General features: G+C 41.1%; 1 protein-coding gene across 4 annotated transcripts in view; it reads right to left on the bottom strand.

Annotated features, from left to right (window-relative positions):
- Positions 1–21704, bottom strand: part of SAMD4A (sterile alpha motif domain containing 4A) — a 224936-nt gene that overhangs the window by 52383 nt on the left and 150849 nt on the right. For 2 of the 4 annotated variants that reach the window (XM_009249089.4, XM_063715851.1), the window contains exon 4: positions 3589–3852. The exons of the other annotated variants lie outside the window; for them this stretch is intronic. In XM_009249089.4, the coding sequence (XP_009247364.2) occupies positions 3589–3852 (264 nt within the window). The remainder of the gene's footprint in view (positions 1–3588; positions 3853–21704) is intronic. 4 annotated transcript variants of the gene reach the window in all.

Here is a 21704-nt window from a genome sequence, read left to right as displayed (position 1 = left end):
AAGGATGGACATTTACTAAAGATGGAAAACCAAAGCACTGTGGGCAGATGTCATTAATCCTTTGAGAGTAGGAGCTGGTCTGCTTGGGAGAGAACTTAGTGACAGTCCCTGGCAGGGAGTGCTAACACCAAGACAAGAAGGGGGCTTGATCCATGCATGGGAAAAACACAAAGAGCAAGAATGCTGGACCATGAGATTTATTCCATACCCTTGACCCAAGAGGTACACTCCTAAGGGAGGATGTGTAGCCAGACCTGGCCAGTCTAGCTAGATGAAAGGAAGGAATGGATGATTACCACAGTGTTTCAGAGAGATATTCACAGCTGTTGGTCATAAAGAGGAATTCACACTAAATAAATTTCAACTATAGTAACTTTTTATTCTTTTCCCAAGGTGCAAGATGAGAGCAAGACACATTCCATCTGGAATTTGAGAACTCTCCCAAATTCTACTAAGCTTTCTTATTGTTCTTCTAAACTGGATGTTTAATGATTAGAATAATAGCATTAGATGATGGCACCCCAATGTGGACCAGCAAGTACTTTAAAACAGCTGACACACCTGCCAAAGGGCCTGGGTCATGGAAAAGAAAGATTGCAGAGCCAAGAGGAAGAGTCAGCTCTTTTTCAAAGCACTTCACTTCGTTTTATATCTCATTTCTTCATTTTTATTTTTTATTTTTTTATTTGAGATGGAGTCTCACTCACTCTGTTGCCCAGGCTGGAGTGCAGTGGCATGATCTTGGCTCACTGCAACCTCTATCTCCCGGGTTCAAGTGATTCTCCAGCTTCAGCCTCCAGAGTAGCTGAGATTACAGGTGCACGCCATCACACCTGACTAATTTTTGTATTTTTAGTAGAGACGGGGTTCTGCCATGTTGGCCAGGCTGGTCTTGAATTCCTGACCTCAAGCGATCTGCCTGCCTCAGCCTTCCAAAGTGTTGGGATTACAGGTGTGAGCCACCGCACCCAGCCATATCTCATTTCTTTAAAAGTGTGAATTATTTTGAAAATTAAACCAGCACCTGCTCTTAGACACGGAGATCAAATGACAAACCCTTGGGTTATGAGCAGGGCTGCTCCTTGGGTGCACTCATAGGAAGTCATTTTGAATAATATCTGGTTGCGGAAGAGTCCTCAGCAGTGGCATCTTGCAGCAAGGCTGGGGAGGGACATTTGTATTGAACAAATACTGGCCCGTGACACTTCAGAATGCTAGTGTATTTGGGTGTGGACATTTTTTCTGTCTGACCTGTCAGCTAAACTGCAAACATACTTTTCCCACAAATATAATCCTTCATCATCTATAATGTTTCTTCCTTCAAACTTTTTTTTTTTTTTTTTTTTTTTTGCCATTTAACTTGCTATTGACTTTATACTTGGAATTCCAATCCAGGGAAGTTCTTGGAAGAAGGGAAGTTCGATAGGTCAGAGAAGGTGGAAATACAGCAGGCCATCAAATAGCCTGTTTTCTGGCTGCACCCCTTGGACCTATAAAGAAAATCCTGGATATGAGATCTTGTCTGTGTCATTTTTTCTGACTGAATAGGCTCTGAGGAGATAGTTCTCACCAATTCTAACGAGAGGAATCGAATAGGCTTAGATATGGTATATTCCTTAACCTTTGCAATATTTTGGCTTTTGTCCTAAAATGGGGATAAGGCATTTATTCAACTTTTCTCTCATTTCTCTTTAAAAACCTGTTATCTTTATTTCTCACCTCAAAATGGCAGCACTCAATGAGCATACCTTGACCTACTTTGGGAGAATGTCGAAAGTGTGCATAAGGGCCTGAAAAAAAAAAAAAAAAGGAAAAAAGAAAAAAAGGAAGGAAAGAAAACAAAGTAAAAGGAAGAAGAATAAGTGTCCAAAAACCAGACAGTGGAATCAGCATTCGTCTTTGGGCGAGATCTTTCTCCTGGTGAATGGCCCTTCTATAGGATCCTCCTTGCCCTTCAAACACAAAGGCCAATGCTTCCTCCCCACAGTTACCAACTAGAACCGCAACACAGGCTTTCTTGGAAACCTGTCCAGACACTGAACTTCACCTGGAAAGAAGCTAGCTAAAAGTAACGGCTGTCTCAGCCTCCCTTGGTCTTTCAGCTATTTTGATGCCGATTGACAAATGCCAAGCCAGTCTACCTACAGCAGGGTTGAGCCTCACCTGCTACGCATCACCTGGGGCTCAGCTGCTTGAACACATAACCATGTAGCATAAACTCAGAAGTGGGTTTTGCTAGTGCTCCAAAATTGTGATACAGTCCCCTGAAAACTCTGAAGTAGAAAGAGGACACACATCTCCTTTGTACCCAAGTGACACATGGCTTTTGCTGCCTGTTATATACCTTTAAAGACCCATTTGTATCAGCATTAAGACACATCCCCTCACTCTGGGCACTCAGCACTGGAACCATCAATGAAATGGGGGTGGGATGGAGAGGGCAGAGGCCTAAGCAGGAGGAAGATTCAAGGAATGTGCCAGGGGAGCAGCTTCTTGTCAGTCTCATTCCCAGAGTTGACAAGCTTCATTTTTTCAGTCTGGTGCTCCCTTATAACCAGTGGTTGGGCAGTCATGGGCATGCTTTCTGTGCCAGGCTTCCATGAAGGGAGGGGAATCAGTACAGAGCTTCCTATGTCAACACTGATCATTTACAAGGGGAAGATCGGAAACAGCAAACCTCAGGACTATTAATGCCAGCAAACAGGGTGTTCTCAGAGCCTCCCCTCAGCATGCTAGTCCCCCAAGCATGAGTGGTTACTGTTTCACCATCTAAAATTGTTATTAGTGTGTCTCTGATGCGCATCTTTGCCTAAGGGCTTCCCAGCCCTTGTACAAGTGGAGTCTAAAAATATAGCATGCACGTATCCTCTTTGTACCTATCATAAGTAATTTGGAAATCTATCTCCTGAGGAATATCTTTAGAAGAGGGTAGATTCACAAGGCAACGGAGGAATTTATTTATGCTGTACAAAAGGCCTTTATCACCTGTATGCAAATCTGTTATCAGGATTAAAACACTGTTAGAGATTCTCAGTGGTATTTTCATGTCCCTTAAATAGATGTAGAGGAAAGGGTTTAAAGGTTTCTTTGGATATCAAAGAGAAGAGGAGAGAGAAAGGAAACACTACTGCAATTCTGCATTAACATAGACTTAAAAAGGAAAAAAAAAAATCCCATGGTTTGTTTTTCTGAATTACTGACAGGTCCCGGGCCACAGCAATGAGGTAGAAGATTGAAGCAGCTCAGTAGCTTTACAAACAGAAGATCCTATCACCATTAGCTGTGACTCATTTAATGGTCTGCAAGTCACTGCAATGCAAAAAAAAAAAAAAAAAGAGAGAGAGAGAGTGTGTTGACCTCTCTTACTCTGGTTCCTATTTCCCAGATTTTGGCAAGAAGCACTGGAAGGGGAATCTGAGCCCTTTCTGCCATGGTCAACCTGGAGTTTTGGAAGGGACAGATCAAATGCGTAAGCCTGGGGAAGGGGTTGGCTCCTTCTCTCTTGCTGACTACCTCGCTTTTTTTACCCTCTGGTCTCCAATAAAGGGAGGGGCTCTGTCCCCAGTGGTTTCTCGTTTAGTCACTCACCTTTCATCCCACTACCTTCTTCTTGGAATGTGTTACGAGCAGTGGTCTGATCTTCTAAGTGTTCACTCCCACCACTTCCTGAAGAGGCTACACTGCTTTGTGGAGACAGGGGGGCATGATCGGATGGGAGGCACTGGGGTCCTCTAGCTCGTAAGTCCTCATGAGACATCCATCCATGTCCTAGAGGCTGGTTTGGCACATTCATGGGTGGGGTAAGGGACACAGATCGTTTCAAAGGGCTGTGGTGTGCCTGGCCTGAGAGAACTGGAAAAAAAAATAAAATGAAATAGGTTATTCGCCCCCCTTTATCCTGGGACACCGAAGAACCCACAATACCTCTTAACCCTGAGAGATACCACTAACTGTCTTCCAACTCCATCCATGGTCACAGCAGGTTGAATACAGGCCTGGCATGGTCGTTTTCTTCAGGTGGTTTAAAAGGATGCAGTCTGTCCCTCTCAGTGGGTTAGGTTTCTCCAAGGAGGCCAAACCTATAGTGCCCACACATTGGTCCTTAGCCTTTGTGGGTCTGGATCTGATTTTGGTTCTAACTCTAGAAACCAGGATTCATAGGAGTGGGTCCATAAATCAGGCAAGGCTTGATAGCCATATCTGCCAAAAGCAAAAAGAACATGTACTGGACAAGTGTGTTGCTGCTGTTGTTTTTTAAACAGAAATTCTGACATTACCCATGTTGTTCAGGAGGACATCTTGAAGGGCAGCCAGGCTGGCCATTGTTTGGGATCTTTGCAGGGCTGAACCAGAAGAAGGTGGACTAATCTTTCCAACCAGGATTCAGGGAACTATGGCCTCTGAAGGGCGGTATGGCTCAGCAAGGGCCCCAGTACTAACATGACCTCAGGGTATGGGGCACTGCAGCTAGCTGTGGGTGAAAGGGCTGCTTCTTCTAGGGCCGATTCTTTCCCTTAGCCTCACAGGTTAATGCTAAACTTTGTACTGCAAACACTTCCAGGTAACAAGGCTTTCATTCAGGAAGCTGGGAATGAATGGTTTTTACCAGCATGTTCAGCCCTTCTGCACAGTGGGCAACATCTGCGCAGCCCCCATCTTTAATTTCTTTTCCAGAAAACTAGGAAAAAGCAACATAACTCATATAACTAGCCAAATTAAATTGAAGCCATTCAAGGGAGGGATTTAACAAAAACCAACACTGAGGGAGCCGATGTTACCCTTGGTTGGTTTTTCTGGGTGTGTAAAGTGACAACTTTACAAAACAAGTCTATTCATAACATTCTCTCAGTACCAGTTCCTGACAGGTCCAGTTTATTTTGACTGCTGCTGTACTAACATGGAATTGAGCCACATGCATTTTTAAACATTTTTCAGGGAAGCCATTAAATTCCATCTCAGGCTCTATCCCCATCAATGAGGCATTTGCTCTCCCAAATTTAGATGAGCACTTCTTTGTGGGTGTTAATCTGTGTTTTTCAGTAAGCAGACCAGGCATCTCAATGGTGAGAGGTCCTGCTTTTGGTTAAACTGCATTTCTGGTAGGGCAGTCCCAACATAAAGGCCTGGGCAGATTACTGTGTTCCCTACTTCAAAAGATAAAGACCAGAGTCAAAAGGCTGGATGTTTCCAGAAAGTGTGTTTGGGGCAGTAGTGGGCTGGGTAAGCTGCTGCCGGGCAGCTGGCAGTCACCAAGCCTGACAGCCACTGAGCTCAGGCCTCTGTGGTCAGTGTTTCCATTTGGCCTTGTGTGGCCAGAAGGGCAGCCTTGTATGTGAAGCGGGGACAATCGGAAGGGCTAGAAACTTCTTTATGAATGAAAAGGGAGGACACAAGAGAGCTACCGAGTTTGGTATTTGTAACCTGAGAAATTTCCAATTTTGGTAGATTCTATCAAAGGCAAGGAAATATCATCTAAATTAAAAATATGCAAAGGGAACATTGTTTAAAAAATATCGACCCTAACAGGCTTAAATGGCTTGCATTGCTGCTAAATAGACTAGGGAAGAAACTATTTAAAAAGGCTCCCTGGAAAATGCATTGCTACCAGGTTGGACCAGAATTAGCAAGAGGAAAAGGGGGGGAAAAGCAGAGAAAGAAAAAAAATAAAACGAAGCAGCAGCAAAAATGAAAAGAGAAGCCAATAGGAAGAAAAGCCAGACATCCAGAAAATCCATTTCATGCCTGTCTAAGTATTTATATAAAATTGGGCAGACTGTTTAGGGCTGCCCTGAGTGCTGGGACATTCCAGCTTAGACATCTTTGCTTTCTGGTACTTCTGCAACCATTTCAGAATATCTGGTGGATGCTTTGACTGGTCCCTGCCAGGTGTACCCCAAGTGGAAGTGGGGGTTCCTCCACGTAGCCAGGATTAGAGTCAGTCTGAAACCACACAAACAGGGCTTGCCAAAGAGGGACACACAGCTCAGAGACAGTGGAACCCTTAGTACCTGGGCTGGTTAGAGGCCATAACTGAATAGGTAACTAATCGCTAACCACAGGAGGTTACTGCTAGGATAGTCCTCATCTTCATATGGATGCTGAGAACAATACAATATGTACACTGTAGTTGAATTCCATTATTTCATGGAGCCCATTTGCTTCTTTCCATCTAATACGTTTTTAATCCATGCTATCTCCTCCACTGAGGGGCATCCTTGGGGAAGCTGTCAGTTATCCAAGGACTTCACTGGCTATTGAGATTGGAGCTAAATGTTTACCTAACTTAATGGACTTACAGGGATTTGTACATAGAAACCCACACCCATTTCTTCACACTTTTCTGAGCTTAACTGAAGTTATAAGGGATATGATATGAACTTGGCCTCTGCCTCTAAGGAAACATCAATTATACCTGAGGTGCCAGGGTCTTTTCCCGATGACTTTCTATAAAGGGCTCATACCCTCTATATCATAACAAACACTTCTTGGTTCCCACAGCTGCCACCAAATTCAGGAATATCTCCGTAGGGGCCAACGTGCTGTGGCAACCAAGCACAATGCCTCACACCAAGCTTCTGATTTGCAGACAGGGCCATGGGTTTAGAGCCAGGCTGAATGCCACACCTCAATCAAAAGTCGTGCTAGGTAAATGCCTCTGTTCTCCAAAAAGAACCGAGGCCTGGAGGCAGTACAGGCTTGTCTTCTTGTAGGAAGGAGACTAAAACAGGTGACAGGTGCCTTGGCAACAGTGCCACTTTGGGGTGAAGACAGATCTTCAGGTTTAGGCAATGGTGACCACAAAGTTGATTTTGGTGTTACCTCTTGCGCTGGAGCACTTTGTTTGGCATAAAGTGGCAGAGGAAATACTGTCATGGGCAGAAAGAGGCTACAAGAAAATAGGCCATGCAGTTGTGGAATTGATGAGGTGGCCAGTGGCAGAGTAGCAGTGGTTGTTTCAACCCCAGCCCCTACCCTTTTTTAACTAAGAGACCTCATTTGAAGTGATGACAAACAGAGGGTGATATGGACATTCGGGCAGAATTTTTTTTTTTTTTTTTTTCCTATGAGTAGACGGGAGGAGTGGTAAATACAGACTTCTGAGAAGCTTAGCAGTGTGGTGCTAGCTGCCCCAGCATGTCTCTAGCCAGAGGCTTCTAGATGTTCTTGCTTGTGGACTGCTGTGCAGTAGACAATGGCCAACGATTCATTCAGACCTCAGCTACCCAGAAGTCCTATTCAAATGCTGCCCAATTAAGTATACCTTTAAAAAAAAATCTCAACCTAGATTAGAAATTGGCAAGTCCAGCAGAACTGAGGTCCTCAATTTATACTGCATTTGCGACTTTCATAATAGTGCGGGTAGAGGGACAGCATATTTCAGGATGGATTCATTATATTGAAAAGCATACTGAAAATTACTCAGGGGAACAAAATTGTGCCTTTTTCCTCTTAAAACATGGAAACCAACATTTAATAATTGTATATAGTATGGATCCAAAATTGCTTGTATTTTTAAAAACCTCTATAAAAAATTTTAGGTCTGTATATACACATATATATGCCAGTATGCATGCATGCATATATCATTAGGACACTAATTTTTGGAACTTTTTCAATTCAAATGAATCAAAAGTAAATAATAACTATTAAGTAAGTCTAGTGGAAATATGGAAACAGCAGTTAAAAGTAATCTTGCTAAAGCAGTCGGGCAGTGTGATGGGAGTTCAGAGGTTCTTCTAATCTTGTTTTAAACTTAGTCATACTATCAGGACCAGTCAACTTTTCTGACCTCATCTAACCTTATGATTTTTTCATCTCCTAGCATCTTTAATGAGACCTCTTTCGGCACCTTTTAAGGGGAAAATATGATACCTGGCTCTGCATTCTGTTCACTTAAGTATTTTCTTTAAACCCTGGGATTCAGATTTCTTTCCCATTTCCTTTGACCAACTTTGACTCCATCTCGATTTTATTTATTGAAATAAGAGTCAGGAAAAGATGTTTCAGAATATTTAGTACTCTTTAAGGAAAATTAATAACTACATTTTTCTGCCTTCTAATATGAGAAATAAGGGGGTTTATGGATGGAAGAAAGTCTGGGATACTGGCCCACCTATCTCCTTGGTTCATTGTTAGGTTAAATACATACCTCACTGTCAAAGAGAAAAGTGATCCACATAAGCAAATAGTCCAGGTAACTGAAGCTTGGGTCTTACACCAAAACTTTATCCCAACAAACTTTAACAAAGATTTGTCAAAGATACATTGCGTATTTCTCTGCTCTCTTTAAATTTACACGCTGAATGCAGTTTATGCTTTAAAAATTATTTAAAGCATGCTTTAAAAATGTTATGAACATATATTCCTAACATTTTAGAACTGGAAGCCTTCTGAAAGAATATAATTCATTAATGCCTAATCTGGGAGCTGTGGGTCCCTGGGTAGTAGAAAGACCCCAAAATCCCTACGTACACCAAGCCTTGTTAGTGGATGAAATACTATGTCATGGATGACTTTTCTACATATAGACAGGATATTGGAATTAATACAACATAAATTAATATAATGTAAATTAAATCTATGCTGAGTACATAGACCTTTTGTCTTTTTAAAAAAAAATCAGCAGATTTGAAATACAATTGTGGTTTTAATGGGGACCCCGATTTTTAAATATTAGCTATTAACTTACACCGTTCATATGTACTCTTGGTCTAGCACACTCATTTGACAGAGATGATTTGTTGCTTTATGCCGTCTTTGTTGAGCGAGCCTTCAATGGGCAGTCTGGGTCGCCTCAGGAACTTGTGTGCTGTATACCTTCAATTGTTCAACTATCTCCTCAAATTCAAGCCAACCATTATTTCTTTTTGCTGTCACTATGTGTTTTGAACTATTTCCAGGCTTAGCATTTTGTTTTAGAGTCTAGAAGCTGAAGCTGCTGAAACTGTCAGAAATTTGACTTCCTTTTGAATAAGGGTATTAAATATTCCTACACTCCTAATATCATTCTCTATACTAAACCAAATTCCCTGGGTTCTCAACCCAAGGTTGGGTTCTGTGCTCTCATCGTGCCCTGTGAGTCCAGCCACATAGAGATGATTTGCAACTTTAATCTTTTTTCCTTCTAAGCTAGTCTCTCTTCATTTTTAATTCAAGAAGCTGCCTTTCTCATAGAAAAACATACGCTTTGTTAAATTTTCAAGTTTCAAGATGCTCACATGATATAATTCAATCCAAATAGCTAGCACAACTAAACCTTATAAAAATAAGTCATAGCAATTTAGGGGTTTTAAAAGGTAGAATGACGATGCCAAGTGTTTGCACATTATTTTAAAATATCTTGCAATATTCTTCTTGAATTAAGAGGTCCTGGCCAATTCCCTGTGACTCAGGTGATGTATGCTGTGTGTCCACATACTTAGGACAAAGCAGGGCAGAATTTTACTTCTATGTTGCTAATTTTACTCATCTGTTACTTTAACAATATTTTCTAGGCTCATTCCCAAAAGAAATTCAGAAGTATCAGTAGAACCTTTGCTGAAAACAAAAATTTGAGGCTTCACAGCATATAATTCTTAAGTTTTGCTGCAGGAGATAGTTTGATACTTATCAAGTCTAAAGAAGAAAAAGCTCAGCCCACTGCTAGCTACAAAAAGGTGATTGTTTCAAAGGAAATGGGAAGGGGTGGGTGTTTCTGTTCATTTTGTTAGGTTTCGGCCTGCTTCTCAGGGATATTCCAGTTTCCATCCCACAAATTTTTTCGATAACACCAGTTTCAGAGCATCTAAGAACCACTAAAGGCTTTCAATTTTCAAAGAATGTTCTGCTAACACCACTTGTATAAATAATTCCAGGCATTTGCTTAAAAAAAGCCAACATTTTAAGCAAGGCTCAATGGTGAAATGCCATTACACCCTGGATTCCTCTTCTTTAGTTGGTTTTGTGGTGTCACAACCAGTAATCTGAGGCCCTGTGGTGGGAATCTTTGGAGAAAAAAAGATTAATAGTACTTCAAGAATACATTTTGAAACATACAAAACCAGCGTATTTGATCTGTGACATCATGCAAACAAAAAAAATAAATAACACCAGATTTGTGTAAGTGGGGTAGAAGGGAGAGGAAGAGAGGGGAATATTAATCACTAAGGTTAAAAATAACATGCTCTGTCATCACTGCTTCAGGGAATAGATTAAAAGCCAATCTGAAAGGTTAAAAGCCTCAACTCTGCATGCTTGCTCTCTGCTTCTTGACCAAAGGCTTGAAAAACCAGTGCTTAGAACATCTGGACACCAGAAGACGATTCCCCTAAACAGACTTTGGACTCCACCTCATTCCAGGGGAAGAAGAGAGAACATGCTACAAAGCAAAGATGTGGTTGGTGAACGGGATGTTCCTGACAAGCCCAAGGAGGAAGCCACACACTTTCGGTGAAAAGAAAGTGTATACTTGCCTATGCAAATCAGAGCAAAAGGAGACTCTAGAAGAAAAAGCTGCAAAGAACATCACAACAGCGATGACAAATACACACAGCTAACTTCCTCTTTCCCCCATGACGTCTCGTTTTTATTCAGCACTGAAACGAACGCATTCTGATGCAGGGAAAATCACCTGGGGAGGCTTTCCTAGTACCGTGAGTCCTTGTCACTGGTGTCAGCTCTTACTACTCTACAGATGGCTCAGTTTTTGGGCAGAGCAAAGATGTGTGTTTCTGCCTTCACATTATCACTTAAACATTTGAGCTTTTAAGAAATAAATTAGAATGTTTCTGGCAGACTTTTATTATTGCATTAATCTTTGGTATATTTCATCTGTCCTCTTTTGTCAGCTTCTATAATGGCAAAACTGGGTGTCATCCAGTAGAAAATCTATTTTAGATAACGGCTGTTTGACTTTACATTGTCATTATTTATGAAATACCTAGACAAGAAGCCAATATGTATATACTTTAAATAGAAATCAGTAAATTTCACCCACACTTAACTTCAAATCAAGAAATCCTAAAAGGACTCTACCTCAATCCTCTCATTCCATCCTATCAAAACCAATGACAACTTCCATCAACTATGAAAGCAATTTTACACTTTTGAAGCAAATGTGTAGGCTAATTCAAGAAATGATGGGATCAACCCGGCTATTTTGAAGTCTCCTTCATACTGGGTTAACTTCCACTTTCCTGTACTGTTTCTTTTTGTATCTACCATTATACTAAACCCTTAAGTTTGTCCATGAATTTCTATCCACATAAAATGCAGATATTTCTAGAAATGAGTTTAGACAGAACCGTAGAATTTTATTATTTCACCAAGTAGGGAAAATAATGGAGTTAAGCAAGTGGCCAGGAGTGAATTTAAGCAGATATTTCTTTTTTAATGTTCCCATGTATCTGTAAAAATGCTCCAGTCACTGTGTGTAGAGAAGCGAGATAGTAGAGAAACTCAGGAAGCTAGATGACAAAAACTTGCCTCCTATCCCTTTCTTAAAAGATAACTCTCAAATTGTAAGTGCTGTTTCATCAGCTCACATGCCTATGCAGAAGGTGCTTCTGAGGTTTATGCAATACAGCATCCATCCCGTGCTTAACAGCACCACCTAGACTGCTACTGAGTGTGGGAACCAGCAAGACCATCCAAGTTTGGAACTTCAAATAGCCAGGATTTCATGATTGAGCCACCAAGACCCTCTCAGAGCATCAGTCCCAAGGAGATGGCCAGAGTCGCTGAACAAATCATCAGGGTGTCCTTTTACACCTTGTTACTACCAGCACTTGTCAAGAAGAGCATTGAGTCAATTGCTTGAATGGAGGTACCAAAGGATATTTTAAAACTGTGTCTACTAACTCCTGTCTTGAGCTGAACCACAGGCCAGGTCTTCCTTCACTGCCGCTGAAGCTTAAAGGTTCCCAGATAACATGGAACAGTGGCTCTCACTGATCAGGTAAGGACAGGCATCATCAGAGGATGCCTAAGTCCTACGGCCAGCAGACCTTGCAGCCACATGCATGACTAGGATTTCTCTGAGTATGAAACCCTAAACTCTGCCTTGATCAAACAGCATTTTTTTCTTTTCTTTCTAGTTTTAGGAGAAGGGCTGTAAATAATTAGAAATGTATTATGTAGCCCTGACTAATTCTTAACTTAGCTCCTTGATAAAAGGAGGAGAACAGCAGATTCTCAGCACGGCAGCCAGGAGGGCAATTTACTGATTAGGGAATTGGTTCTTGTTTTCATTAAAGCATTCAATCTACATGTCAAATGCAACAATACACATAAATGACCATTCAAAAAAATAAAACCACAATTTGAGTTTACACTACTAATTAGATGATTTTTTTGTTGTTAATTAGGAGAAATTGGATGGTTTAGGCTCTCCTGGCTCCTTAATTATATTTGATTGAATTGCCATGTGATTCAGACAAGCTCTGGAGGCTCCACAACACCCCAATTCCCACTTTCACTTCACCTTCAGCCTCTTACCAAATTCTAAACCATCACAACCTTACCCTGTGGGTGTTGGAACATGGTGAGATTGGTACTGTGTTTGTAAAATTGATTTACTGTGGTCTGTAATTACACATAACGATTTGAATTTTTGACTTGGCACTGCATTTTTCATTTAAACCGTACCGTTCTTCTCTACCCCAGAGAAACAGCATTTACGTAATTGCTCTCAACTCATCTACTTGGGTATTATAAATCAGTCGTGCAATAAAAGACTTCCAGAGACACAGCAAGCTCGAGGTTCCTGGCATAATTTAGCGCCCAGGACCGTTCCAGCTTAAGGACAGGAATTGAACAGCATTCATTTCTTATTGGATATGAAATGGAGAGGGTTGTCTGGCGCTATAGACCCCGGCAGCAAAAAGAACAGGCTGTGAGGGTGATCAGGAGGGCTGGGCTGAGCCCAGATGCCAGCTCAGATCCAGACGCTGGGCTCCCTTTGCTCCTGTTTACTGCTGGTTCCCCCTCACCTGTTATACAAACTAGGTAGTGTGTGTGTGTATGTGTGTGTTTGCGCGTGTTCATCTACATGTCTATATACCATTGACCCTCATTATTCATGGATTCTATATTTGTAAACTCACGTATTGCTAAAATTCATTTGGAACCTGAGTCAATACTCGTGGCCTTTTCATGGTCATACACAGACACAAATACAGTAGCCAAAAATTCGAGTCTCCCCATGCACTTTCTCCCAGCTGAGGTGGAGCAAAGTGAAGCGCTGCTTTCTTGTTTCAGCTCTCTACTATAAACAAGTGTCCTTTTTGTGGTCTATTTAGTGCCATATTTTTCATATTGTTGTGCTTTCCGTTGACAATTTCACCGTTTAAAATGGTCCCCAAGGCTGGGTGTGGTGGCTCACCCCTGTAATCCCAGCACTTTGGAAGGCCGAGGCGGGTGGATCACCTGAGGTCAGGAGTTGGAGACAGCCTCGCTAACATGGTGAAACCCTGTCTCTACTAAAAATACAAAAATTAGCCAGGCATGGTGTTGCATGCCTGTAATCCCAGCTACTTGGGGGGCTGAGGCAGGAGAATTGCTTGAGCCCAGGAGACAGAGGTTGCAGTAAGCCGAGATCGTGCCACTGCACTCCAGCCTGTGCAACAGAGTGAGACTCCACCTCAAAAAAAAAAAAAAAAAAAAAAAAAGGAAAAAAAGAAGGCTGTTGTGATAAGCTTCATTCAGGTATGAATTACAGTGTTCTTTGTTGTGAGTTCAACATTAATTAATCAATAATATACATTAAATAAACTATCTTTAAACAGAAACACACATAAAACATTATGTATTGGTAAGTTGACAAAAATGTTGTGACCAAAGACTTGAAGGAACCTAGCCCTGTATTTTCCCTAGAAGCAATCATTCAATATTCAATAATTCAGTGTTTACAACAACTTTATAGAATGCAATTACCCTGAATGAGTAATAGACTATCTGTACACATAAATACAAACTCTTCACTCCACCTTCCATCTTGTGACCTACCACAGTTTTCTCCTAGACCGGTGGTTCTCAATCTTGGCTGTACACTTAACTTCCTTTGAGCCTTTAAAAAAAAACCCCAATGCCCAGGCCCCATTCCAGAATAAGTCACTGAGAATCCCTGCAGCAGGGTCAGAGCACTTGTACTTTTAGATGCACCTTGGTGGCTGTAATGGATAGCCAGGGTCAAGAACCACTGCACTGGGCTGCCTTCATGCCTCAGTACTTTCCCCCAAACTTTGTCCCACATCTTGGACAGTCCAAACCTCCCTAGATTGGCTGTTGCTTCTGCCTGGTCTTAATAAGATGCCTCAAAAGAATGAGCATCTTGTTTTGTTTTCATGGGGCTTTTAAAAGATAAAATTCATATCCTCACTTTTCCCATCAATGATTATCTTATTTGCTTTGGATTCCCATGCAAAATTCTGCTCAGGTTCTTTAGCTCAGGGTTGATCACTCTTGCCCTGCTCTCTAGATAAAGTAAATGATATTTTGAACCAGGGTTCCAATCCAAATGATACCTGGGCAGGAATTCCTAAAGACTCCCTGGACAAATATTTTGACTCCTGAGCAATAGTGCTTGCCTCTTGTTGTGGTCATTTTCACCCTTGTAAGTAGGAAAGAGAGGGTCAGGGGTCAGCATCAGGCCCCATTTGAATGTGAATCAGCTGCAGAAAGCTCCAGGCACATTTTCTCTTAGTCTGGAAATTCAGCTGGTGAGAGCATAACCAACTCACAAATAGTAAAAAATTGCATTCTAGATCCATGGACAGGTAGCATTGGCATCACCTGGGATCTTATTAGAAGGGTTGACTCCTGGGCTTCACCCTAGACCTCCTGAACCAGGATCTGCATTTTAACAAGACCCTAGGAGATTTGTATGTACATTCAAGGTTAAGATGCACTAACTACATACGCAGCTCTTGCTGGCTGATACTTGTTCTGTTGACGTTGGGGTAGGCATCAACCAAAACAAAAACGGACTGCTGAAGGGAGAAGAATTTGGGATTTGAGTTGGAAGTCATGTGACCCTTCTGTACTTCCGTACCTAAAGTTTTCCCCATTAGTAGATAACAAAGGCTACATTATGTGATTATTGGAAAAAATCTAATCATTTAATGCACATTAAAATGTTTTGCATATTGTAAAGTGCTCTAGAAATATTAGTTGTTAGCTGTTAGAGTAACAATAATTTGGTATAAACCAACACTGCTAATGGAAAAATCATCTCAAAAGTACTAGCCAATCTAATGACATTCATGCAGCATTTTCAGCCTATTACATGTGGCATGAAAAAAATATCTCTGATTACTTGATAGTGTTTCACAGATTTACAAGAGGTAAATTTTCCATCATGGTCTGTCATACTGAAGAGAAAGTTCACCTTGCTCTTTCAAAATCTTTACCTATACTGACAAACTTCTGCTTTTCCTGGTAAGAATCTTTTTCCTTTGATTCAGATTCAACTTGGTTTTTCCTTTCCTCTCACACATTTTAAGTGTCTACATTTCATGTGTATTTTATGGAGGGTCAGGAGATGTGAATCACCTCCTTTTCCACTAAATTTCAGTGCCCAGAACTCTTCATGAGAGCTTGTCTTTGTCCTGACATTTGTAAGCAATACAGATTGACTGAAATCCTTATTAAAGATTCTAAGTACCTCCATTATTTTAAGAAATTCAGGCTGAGAACCTATTACGTGTCTGGGTGACATTGGGTTCCTCATATGCAAAGCAAGAGGTTGGAGCAGATGAATTCTTTCATTCATCAGATATTTGTGGAGTGCCCACCATGTGACATGCCCTAAAAGCTGAGGTCACAATGTTGAAAAAGGCATTACAGCCCAGTGTATGGTCTCTCAGCCCCTCCCAGAGCCAATCTCCCGTGATGCCGTTAGCCTATTTATGCAGTGCGGTTCTCTCTCACACCCCAGCTCATTTGGATGAGATATTATTGTCCCCACGTTATTTCTCCATATTTTAAAGTCTGCCTTATGATACCAATAGAACAGCCAGCTAGGGTGTCAGGGTAAAGAAGCCAGCTGTTCACAAGCGCTGGATTCTGGAGAAAGGAATGCACCAAATTATACCGTTCTTCCCTGTTCCCAGCTCTCCTAATGTCTGGTTTTTCCTGCATATTTAGGCTCTCATGGAAGGGTAACTGAATGAATGAACTCTCTTTTTGCTGTTTCCTCCTTACCTGCCCTGGGCTGGGGATATTGTACTGCTATTTTCCCAAATGCAACCCAAAGACCCACCCGTAAGGCCCACTGTTCCCAGTCCTTTGGCCTCCAAAGAAGAGGCCGCAGGAGAGTGCACACAATAGCATCAGCTACCATTTGACAATGCCGACTATGTGTCAGCTTCTTGGCTAAATGTGTATACATGTTGTTCCATTTAATCCTCATTTAATGCTCTCTGAAGCAGATTCTACCATTACCCTCTTCCCACCCCCATTTCACAGATAGCAAGCTGACAGATAGCAAGCTGAGGTGCAGAGGATAGCTGACTTGTCAAAGCTCAGACAGCGGAGCAGTGGAAAGAGCCAGAGTTCAAAATCCAAGGTTCTCTCACTTGCAAGCCTGTGTTGTTAGCCTGACACCGTGTTGCTTCTCATGGCAGAAAGAACTCTGGGCTTAGCTACTGACCCTGACTCTGAACAATCGATATTCAAAACCCTGAACAAGTCCACTAGCTTTTCAGGGCCTCAGTATGCTCAGCTGGAAAACAGTTACAATAATGGTAATACCTTCTTCCACCTACCTACCGGGGTTGCTGTGGGGGTCCTATGAATAGATGCGTCCTGCATTATTCCTTCCTTCCTTCCTTCCTTCCATCCATCCATCCATCCATCCATCCATCCATCCATCCATCCATCCATCCATCCAATATTTGCTGAGCATCTGCCTGGTGTTGGGCATATGCTAAGCACTAGGAAGGATGACAATGAAGGCCAACTAAGATGATGTATGGGAAGATGTTTTATGAAATGAAAAAATGCTAATTGTTATCTTCCCAGAGAGTTAAGCTAACCTCATTTATTCACTCATGCAATGAACGGTGAGCATCTCTCTGCATAGGTACTGTACTAGTCGCTAGGGATACTGATGCCAAAAAGAGTATTCATAAAAAACAAGACTGCACAGATGCAAACACTATTTTCTATCATTTATTAAGCCATCACCTTCTATCATTCAGAAACACGCAGCAGCTAGAAGCCGCAAGGCAGTGTCAATATTCTAAGTAACACTTTCCATGAAGGTGAAGAATTGCTGAAGGATGTAAAAATTTTAGGTGATTTCAATTTCAATTAATTTGCCACAGTATCTGTAGGACTAATGAGAGTTTTTGAGGAGGTGGTAATGCACCAGGACCAAGATGCCTCTCTGAATCCTCCATTTTAGAGGGACAGTATCAGGAGATCTATATGAAAGTCAAAAAAACTATTCTTGCTTCTGTGGTAAACATATTGTTTCCCTGTCTGCAAGTTGGCTATTCCATGCAATCATTTACAATTCATGGCTCTGAGTAGCATAAAGATTCCCTATAACTGAATCAGAAATCACCTGCCCAACCACATGGAAAGCATCTCTTTTTCATTTGGGCTTTCCCCAAATGGTGCACAAAGCTTACGGTTCTGCTGTTCTGTGGGTGTTCTGAGGGCAGGGTAGGCAAGCATCTACACAAAAAATCAAACCAGAATCTTTTTAATTCAAATTAAATGCTGGAGGAGCAGCAGACCTAAGAGAAACACCTAGATGGGTTTTTTCTTTTCTATTTAAAAATATGAGAAAGCCATAATGTCTCTCTGAACGAAAAGCTGTGCTTTAAGAATGGTTCTCCCAGAAATGAACATTGACTCACAAGGTACCAGATAGGGTCGGTATAGAGCTTTTCATTCCTGAGTGAGGCTCTCAAGGTAATTGGCAGAGAGCAATGCCAACATTTTATTGAAAGTAGAAGGTGTTGCTATTGTTTATGTGTCCAATAGAGTTGGTCCTGAGGGAATTTAAATGATGGTGCTACATTTCTTGATCCCTTCCTCCAAGAACATTACTTTCAGAAGACTGGAAGGTATAAGTAACACTGCAATTTGTCTACCTCATGTACTTACCCCCGAATTAACTCAAAATCCCAGAACTTTAAAACAGGAAGAAACATTAAATATATGATTAGATGAATATCATCTAATCCACTCCCCTTGCAATTTTATCAGTTAAGGCATCAAAGACCTAGAGAGATATGGCAATTGCCCAAGGTCACTTCACAAAGTTGATGTTGACGCTGATACTTAGAACCATAATGTTTTTGGTCTTCATCTTTCACAGCATATCAATGGTCATTAGTTTTCATATCAGTATCTTTTTGACAAAGAAGGGTAAAAAAATAAAGTCTGTGATCTAAAGTAGATAATTCCTCATTTAACACCAGAGCTATACATTGCAGGACCCAAATGTTGAGGCCTATAGATTTGTACAACAGCTTGAACAGCATAAACACAGCAGGAAGTAGGACATCAAATAAACAATTGTATGCCAGTGGGGTTGTTCCAGAACCAGAGCTGTCACATCTTCACTCTGGGCTGGGATTTTCCAGGTCTGGGCACTCTGAATACCTATCCTTCTCATATTAGCTGTCCACCACCTGAGACATATTATGGGACCTTCTCATTTTTGCCTAACTGGTCAGAGGGACTGCCACCATTGATGTAAAGTATTGTTTGTGGACTTGAAAAAGCAACATCTTCTTCAGCCAAAGCTGAAGTCACCATGGAAGACTTATTTCCCCATTAATACTTAATCTTTTTAATCAGTTTAGGTTGTATTTATTTGTATGATTTTTATTAAGAAAATACATTTATGCAGAGGTTTACAAATGGGATATTTATATGTAGACTGCCAGAAGCCATCATTTATCTACAAAATTCTATGATAAACTGTCCAATTTGTCATTTAAAAAGACTGGGCATTTTCACAAGGATGTCACTATTTCTAAGACCTAGGCCCTAGAGATAGTTATTTATTATTTGCTGGCACTTTAGAACTAAGCAGAACAGCAGAATCTCTTATTTTAGAGCCTGAAAAAAACTTTGGGGATCATTTAATTAATCTTTCCATTCTCTCCAGCCGAGTTTCTGGACAAGACAATGGAAACTGAGAGGAGGAAAGTGACAGGCTAAAGGTACCACTGCCAATGAGAAGAACTGAGCTCTAGTTCTAGTCTTCTTCCATGTGGCAACGTGATCTTCAGGCAGCCCCTGACCTTCCAAATGCAGCCCTCATTTTAACTATTAGAAATAGGCAACATCCTATTGATAATGAGAGTTATGGTGGGAAGATTACTATCAAGAAAAGTAAGAGCTTGAAGAGGAAGCTCTTGAGAGGTAAAAGCATTTCAGACACTCCCCGTTAAAGATTTCTATTTAAGAGAGACAGATTTATCCCCATTTAAAATCAATGGCTCTGAGTAGCATAAAGTTTGGTTTCATTATCTAACCCTCAAAATTGAAATAATTGTGGATAAGATAGTTATTATTTATTGGGGCGTAGGGACTACACAAAGACATCTAAATACATGCCATTCATGGATGTGCACATTCACTCATTTATTCATTCAACAAGCATTTATTGAACATCTACAATATGCCAGCCAGAGTTTTAGACAATGGAATGCTATGGTGAACAAGACCAGGTTCCTGACCTCTTAGAATTTATATTCTAGGGGAGGAGATAGATAATAAACAAGTAGACAATTAAAATAGACTGCCAATTTATGTGAATGTTATCTCTGTTCCTTCTGAAAACTCACAAAAATGACAGCAAAGGCATAAACTCACGAGGACAAAGAATGCAGGAGAGAAGATGATAGGAAATGATAAGGTTATCAGCAGACCACTTGAAGTCAACAAAATGTTGTAAGCTGGAAGACAGAAGGACATGAAAGAACTGACTCAGAAGACCTGAGAAAGGTGGTGTGTGTGCCCATAGCAAGGGAAAGCATGGCAGTTTTTGTGGTAGAACTTCCATGAAGCTCAGGACTTGGAGAGCAGGTACCTCTGAAGGCAGGGGTGCAGGGAGGGCCTGGAAATTGGTGGTTTGGGGAACCTGGTGCTAAGCCATTCATAGACAACCTGTTTTTGCATTGGGTTTCAGGTGCAGAAAAAAAAATAGGTTTGTTAGAATTTATGTTTAAGGTACAGAGAGATCCTCAGATTCTCCCTTCTACTCTGCTCAGCAAGGCAACTGTCATCTTAGCACCTTACTCCTAACAGGCCCTAGGACCCTCGCAGTAAGGCTTATATCCCTCAGGAGGAGGCTGGTAATGGGTTTCTTTAATGGTAATGGACTAGTCCATGAGAAAAGAATTGCAGATGGTGATATATGTGAGTCCCACAAAAACAGCCAGGTTAGGTTCCTATCTGATCTCTCTGTGGTGAAATCTACACACATAAGGTTCTAGGTCCCTTCCTCTTAAATAAAAGGAAAGCAAGAATCAACAGATAACTGAGGAATGCTTCTTACTTGAGACAGAGTCCAAAACAAACAGAAGAGAAAAAACTCCAAGAAACATAGGCAATATTAGGAGCAGAAGAGAACTCCAAAAATCAAATGTGATATCTTCAGAGACATTAGAAAAGATTTGGCAGCCATGAAACAAGAACAGAATGCAATACAAAAAGGAACCTTAAAAAGGCAAAAAAGAACTCTTGGAATTTGAAAATATGATAGCAGAGATCTAAAATTACATAGTATGTTTGAAAGATCAAGTTATATGAATCACCTAGAGAGCAGAACAGAAAGATTAAAAGTAAAACAAAATAGACAGGAGAAGAAACATTAAGGAGATTAGAAGATCAATACAGAAGAGCTATTATCTAATTTGAAATTCTTTAAAGAGCGAGGAAGAAAATTAATGAGAGGAAATTATTTTGAAAATTCAAGAAAATTTTCTAGAGCTGCAGAAGCAGATATTTTAGACTAGGAGAGCTAGACTGAGGGTAACTAACACAGATGGGAGTAGGAAAATAGAAGGATGTCTTCAAGAAAAAGATTGTATGTAGACTCAGAGAGGACTTTCACAACTGCTTATGGGTGGCACTTAGTACTCCTTTATAATTTGATGAAATCAAGGCCAAGAGAGGTTAAGGTTTTTCTCCAAGGCCACACAGGTAGTAATCAGTGGAACTGGGACTCAAACCCAGGTCAGTCTCACACCAACATGTGTGCTCTGAACCACAACTTGATATTGCCCAAGACCTTTCTGGACTCTGATTCTGCCATTCAGTATACTAGCAACCCTGCCAGATCTGTGCCATCAACACATGTTCTGGAATGAAACAGTGTGTCACAAAGAAGGGAATGTTGAGAAGTAAGGGGTCATTTGTCCTAATTCTCCCTTCAATCCTAGAAACCAGGCCACCTCCATTGCTAGATTTGGGAGTTGTGGATCAGAGCTGGAACAATTTGGGAAAGTCAGACTCAACTTTGAATGATAGGACTTGAAGAAAGCAAACTTCTCCAGCACCAAAGGAAGCTTTCAAGTCTACTCTGTCATGGGCTTGGGCTGTGATTCCCAATGGGACCCTCATGACCATCATGGACCCATTTTAGACTTGGCAGTGGGGTCTACACAATTGTGTAGACTTGGGTCTACTCCAATTGTGTAGACTTGGCAGTGGGGTTCTTTAAGTTGAAGATAAATCTGGGTGTCAAGCAGGTTGCCTTT

This window comes from Pongo abelii, chromosome 15 (assembly GCF_028885655.2).
Source record: "Pongo abelii isolate AG06213 chromosome 15, NHGRI_mPonAbe1-v2.0_pri, whole genome shotgun sequence".
Lineage (NCBI taxonomy): Eukaryota > Metazoa > Chordata > Mammalia > Primates > Hominidae > Pongo > Pongo abelii.
This window is presented reverse-complemented; position numbering and strand designations above follow the sequence as displayed.